Raw genomic sequence first — 5,453 nt, forward strand, 5'->3', positions numbered from 1 at the left:
TTCTCATAACCGGTTGTTTCCGTGAACGGCCGACTGTTGAGTGACGGCAAATGCTGCGGCTGCAATGCATTGTGGGGCAGCATTTTCTCCTCTCCTCTCGTCAAGGGAGATCCAGTGGTTCCTACGCTAAAGGAGGTGATAAAGGAAGTTTGAAACCTCCTTTCCTTTCATTCTCATCATTCTAGAGAATAGGCTACATGCACTAGGGTCTGAGACGTACTTCCGCCTTAGCCGTAATACTGCTTGGGAGCTTCCGGTTTGCGTAGCTGAGCGTCCACAAATGTTTTACTGTTTAAATCTATGGTTTAAATATGAGTCGACGGAAGATTTTCAAAACGGAGCATTTGCAAAGACAAGTAAAGAACTACTCCGAGCACTGCTGTGTCCCACTTTGTACGGCATCAGCTAAATTTAACGGGGTCCTAAGTTTCCATGGCTTTCCGACCGAACTCGAGCTGCGAAGACAGTGGCTGGTTAAAATACGACGCGATAACTTCACAATCTCCTCTCACTCCAAGGTCTGCAGTCGTCACTTCGCTACGGATCAACTAATAGAGCCAAAAACCCTTGATGGCCGTAGGAGGCTTGTGAAAGGTGCTGTACCAACTTTGTTTGAGTGGAATCACTTCACTGCTCAAACACCGCGGGGTAGTGTTTGGGAGAGAAGGGAGCGGCCCACTGAACCAGTCTCTCGGGAGGAGCAGGAAGAGCACATGGATGTCCGTGACCATGATTACTGCTCAGCCCCTGAACCAGCTTCACTGGACATGTCCTCTCAAGCTACAGAAGACAACTCCAAAACAGTGGAGGATCTGCAGGACGCAACTGCAGGAGTTAAGAGTCCAGCGAGAGTTTTGCTTACAGCGGTTTGCTGGCTCCGACGACAACATCCGATTCTATACCAGGTAATGTTTTGGCTAAATTCTATCCAAGTTTTTGAGATGGGTTAGCTTATAAAGAATCCTGTTTACCTGCCGTTTGACTGCTGACTATATGCATGCAGTGTTGGAATAAGTAGGCTACTCAACTTAACTGAAGTATAAGTACAAATTCTATGGTTTGAAAATACTCCTGAACTGAACATGTAGAATCATAAATCATGTGTTTTTATAAGTAACTAGAAACTATGAAGGTTAACTAAATGTGGTGGAGTAAAACATACTAATACAACATACTGATAATACTTTACTACAAGTGGAAATCTTCAAAACCTTACCAAAGTAAAAGTACATGTCAATATCCACTGCGTTTCTCCCAGTTGCACACTTAAGAAGAGTAAAAGTAGTCATTCTGTGTAAAATGTTCCCTTTATGTTTTAGATTATTACTGCTGCTTTAATGTAGTTGTTACATGTTACTGCTGTATATTACTATACCTGCACCAAGTGCCTTCTTAATCAGTCTATTTGAATTGTAATGTATTACAGCAAACAAGAGGAAAGCATTAGCCCATGTGTGTCAGTTAACGAGTCATTAATGACTGACATGTGTCTTTTGTGTACAGATTCCCGAGCTATAACCACCTGATGGCCTTCTGGTTTTTGATTGAGCCTTCCATTTATAAAATGGTTCGTGTCACAAGAGCGATATCAGCTGCCAAGAGGAATGAAGAAGTGGTTACACACGCACGTCCATCAACGGTAGGCTACGTTTCTTTTAACACACACTCTAAACACAAACTGAAGGGAAAATGTTTCTCTGACATTTCATTGCTTTTGTGTTGGCTAAAAGGCTGTAGTACTCAATCCTTTTTGAATACATCAGAGAACTAAAACAACTTAATGTTTTTCCCATCGTGTGCTACTCTCATGACATTAATATAGTACCCTTTTTTTGTTTTTATCTTCCAGAGACAGCTGCTTCAGCCAATTGACGAGTTCTTCCTTTTTCTCTGCTTCCTGTCGGTGGGTTTGAAAGAAAGGGACCTTGCAAACCGCTTCAACATACACCAGTCCACTGTGAGCCGCATCATTGCAACATGGACAAGTTTTCTTACAACTGTATTGGGGTCACAGTGCATCTGGCTTACACCTGCAGAAGTTCAAGCCCACCTCCCAGAGGCCTTCAAAGATTTCCCAGACACACAGGTGATCCTGGATTGCACAGAGCTGAGGTGTCAAACACCATCCTCACTCCTCCTCCAAAGTGAAATGTATTCTACATACAAATCTCACTGCACCATGAAAGCCCTGGTTGGCATAGCCCCACATGGCGCAGTGACATTTGTTTCCAGTCTGTATGGTGGTTCTGTCAGCGACAAGGAGATTTTCAAACAGTCTGGAATAGCTGCGTTGTTGACTGAAAACATGGCAGTGATGGTAGATAAGAGCTTCCTGATCAGCGATTGCTGCAAATGCAAAGTGTACTGCCCACCTTTTCTGTCGAAGCAGAAGCAAATGCCGGCCTATCAGGTGAGGGAGACACAGGCCATTGCCAGACTGAGGGTTCATGTGGAGCGTGTCATCAGGAGGATAAAAGAGAACAAACTTTTTGATGGCGTCATCCTCCTGTCCCATGCCTACAACATAACTATCAGAACAAAGCACTGGTCAAGAAATGGGTGAAATAAGACAAGATGATGACACCTGTGCAGGTAGCTGTGATTAAGCTGGGTGAGCACACCGTGTTGCCTGACACACGCTAGTGTTTTGTTTGAATAAATGGTAAATAGCAAATTACAATGCGTTGATGATTTCTTACAAATGCAATGATTTACTATTCATTACAAAAAATCACTTCACTTTATTGTCTTTTTAAATACAATTGTATATTTATTTACATATATGAAATGTGAACAAACAAACAATATATATCAAAAACAAAATATTAAATTCACATTTTGTTGTCATTCAGAACACATGATTGAGGGATTGCCTCCTAAAAACAATGGCGGCTGAGCCAGGGTCTAGCAGCTAACTGCTCACAGAGTTATCAATGGCTGCAGTGCCCACTACTTTTGTAATGACAGGTACTTCGGCATGTATGTGTAAAAAAAAAATAAGTCTACTTTTTCTCTGATTGCTCTTTGCACTTCTGGATCTGTGTATATTCTTTGCACCAGGTAGTCCTCCTGTGCCCACACTACAAAGTCACACCACTGCATCCCAGACACAAGAAGTTGACCCTGTACTTGCCAGTAATAGGCATGGCTTTTCTTGAGCTTAGGGGAGCCACATTCCATCTGCACATATTTGCAGTCGACATAATTTGGGACATTTGAATTCAACAAGGCCAAATTGGGGATATTCTGTTGGGTCAAATACAACTCCATCAGGGGAGGCACCAAGCCAGGGCGTAGAGGGGTGAATGACAAGGCCACAAGGGGAGTAGTTCACGTTTGCCAGTCTACTGTATTCAGCTGCTACTGTGGGCTCCATCTCTGCACCTCTCCTCATTTCTGCAGTCTGCCTTGTACCTTTGAGTATTCGCTCTGCAAGAGAGTTAGCAGAGCTCTCACCTCTGACGTGACAAATCTCTCTAAACCTAGAGGCAGTAACCCTGGGTTTGCGGAGCAGATGCCACTCTGAGCTAGAGCTTTGCTCACGGGTAGCCTCCTCAATTTTGTGAGACATTTCTAAATCAACAGATAAGCTGTTAATATGCAGTTGCTCCTCTTCTGAGCACTCCAGCGGTAAATCACATGGCAAGATCACATACCCCTCTATGGGCAAGTGGGGTGTTGGTGGTGTGTCAGTGTGAAGTGTGGTGTACCGAGACGTCAAAGCAGGCATCTGATAGGACAGAACACTGCCCTCCTGCACAATCCCGAAGGCACTTTCCACAAGGGGCTTGTCAGGTCTCATGATCATTGTGGTCACAAGCGGTCTGTCTTCAATGCTGAACGCTGAGTATGCCTCCGTAACTCTGAACAGGCAGGGATCTGGTAATGGCCCCACCATGCCTCTGTAGAATCCACTCCTACAAAGAATGGCAAAGACAATATAGCACATTAATGTGACAAAGGTTAGGAATACAGCACCAGAATTATGAATTTAAAAAACACAGGAAACACAATTTTCCAGCTAAACTGACCTTACTCCAGTCTGCACCATCCTATTTGGTACAGGCTTGGTGAAGACCATGGAGTTGATGGCCCTGGCTTCACACCCTTAAGGAAAAGACAAGTACTGTTCGTTGAGTCACTTTAAAACAAAAACTCTGTGAAAGATTACACGTATTTGAACCTCATTGAAATTACCATTGTTCGCGGCTTGTGCCATTGCTGTTCCGATTCAGTACAGCTATGCACAGGTGGCACAACTGACATGTTCAGTTCAGTGTAATGTGCTGTTTGGAACAGCAATGCTACTGTGTGATTGCACAAAACAGTTCCTGCAACACAGGAGCACTGGTTGTGCGTGAGCACCACTGGTGATGAGTCACGAAGCGTTATCTAAAAAAGAGAGAAGAAATACTAGTGATTAGTAACCTCACTTGTGGTAAATGAGCCAGGAGGTTATGAGTAGAATTATTGGTTATTTTTACTGACCCATTATCCTAGAAGAAGCATGTATTCCTGAATGCTTAGTGTTACCCTCTTACCCTACAATACCACAATGAACTTTCTTTGGAAACTAAGATGCCTTGAAAATTGTATTAAAGCAGTTTTGACTATATATTTGAACCCCCATACTTACACATCCATAATCAATGTAATAATATCTGACCAATCAGCTGTGATAAAGCAGTAGGACACTGTAGGACAAGTAGGACACTGTTGAGATTCCCTTAAGGTAAACTAATGTTTAACTGAACTGAAACTCAATAAACAGGGGGGAACACAGTGGCAATGTTGCCTGCCTACACTCAAACTGTGTGCTGTCTCGCTCTTCCTCGTTGACCTGTAGCACAAGGCTCTCACGCTGACCTGTCAGCCTGTCTTTATTGGACACTGAATGAAAAAAAACAGAGCAACAGCGTTAGATCTATACTCACGTCAAAACATCTATGGCAACATTGCTTTACAAAAGCCGATACCATTATGCAGTGTGGCTAACAACAAGACAACCTTGGCTAGGCTATAAGGCTATTAAACGATAGTATTTGTTAGCAAAATGGCTAATGTTTTAAAGAATTAACACCAGAAACAGTACATAGCGTTACCCAGAGCCCTATAGTAGTCTACTATAGTAATAGTATAATAATAATAGTAGTTATACTATAGGGCTCTGGCGTTACCTAGCTTTTGACAGCTAACGTTAGCATAACCCGGAGCATAAGCTAGCTGGTTAGTACCTGTTACCTTCTTACCTTCATAGTTGTGTATATATGACGCAGCATATAATTTGAAGCCTTTATCGAGTTTGCTGGCTGGGGCTTTAGTCGTCCGGCAAATCCGATGAACATCCGACATTTTTAATTTCGGAAGCTCTTGTAGGCAGCGGGTGTAGAAGGTCGTCATTTTTCATCAACAGGAAATGCATCAGCAGCTCTGAGTAGAATGCGGAAGTGACT

The 5,453-nt window shown here is 43.0% G+C and overlaps 2 protein-coding genes across 2 annotated transcripts; one reads left to right on the forward strand and one right to left on the reverse strand.

Annotated features, from left to right (window-relative positions):
• Positions 1-213: 213 nt before the first annotated feature.
• LOC117456356 (uncharacterized) lies at positions 214-2,674 on the forward strand. Its single transcript, XM_034096206.2, has 3 exons — positions 214-905; positions 1,504-1,639; positions 1,850-2,674. The coding sequence occupies exons 1-3, from the start codon at positions 718-720 to the stop codon at positions 2,561-2,563; spliced, it is 1,038 nt and encodes a 345-aa protein (XP_033952097.1). The 5' UTR covers positions 214-717; the 3' UTR covers positions 2,564-2,674.
• A 365-nt stretch (positions 2,675-3,039) lies between these two features.
• Positions 3,040-5,415, reverse strand: LOC117456233 (uncharacterized). Its single transcript, XM_034096039.2, has 4 exons — positions 5,250-5,415; positions 4,198-4,392; positions 4,032-4,107; positions 3,040-3,917 (listed from the first exon to the last, which is right to left on the reverse strand). Exons 2-4 carry the CDS (start codon positions 4,217-4,219, stop codon positions 3,161-3,163), a joined length of 855 nt encoding a protein of 284 aa, XP_033951930.1. The 5' UTR covers positions 4,220-4,392; positions 5,250-5,415; the 3' UTR covers positions 3,040-3,160.
• Positions 5,416-5,453: the final 38 nt, after the last annotated feature.

Source organism: Pseudochaenichthys georgianus, chromosome 12 (assembly GCF_902827115.2).
Source record: "Pseudochaenichthys georgianus chromosome 12, fPseGeo1.2, whole genome shotgun sequence".
NCBI classification, from domain to species: domain Eukaryota; kingdom Metazoa; phylum Chordata; class Actinopteri; order Perciformes; family Channichthyidae; genus Pseudochaenichthys; species Pseudochaenichthys georgianus.

Coding starts and splice junctions, on each gene's coding strand:
- LOC117456356 (XM_034096206.2), top strand. CDS start 718: ATGTCCGTGACCATGATTACTGCTCAGCCCCTGAACCAGCTTCACTGG. Junction 906..1,503: donor AACATCCGATTCTATACCAG/GTAATGTTTTGG, acceptor TTTTGTGTACAG/ATTCCCGAGCTATAACCACC. Junction 1,640..1,849: donor CACACGCACGTCCATCAACG/GTAGGCTACGTT, acceptor TTTATCTTCCAG/AGACAGCTGCTTCAGCCAAT.
- LOC117456233 (XM_034096039.2), bottom strand. CDS start 4,219: ATGGCACAAGCCGCGAACAATG. Junction 4,108..4,197: donor GGCACAAGCCGCGAACAATG/GTAATTTCAATG, acceptor CTTTTCCTTAAG/GGTGTGAAGCCAGGGCCATC. Junction 3,918..4,031: donor ATGGTGCAGACTGGAGTAAG/GTCAGTTTAGCT, acceptor CATTCTTTGTAG/GAGTGGATTCTACAGAGGCA.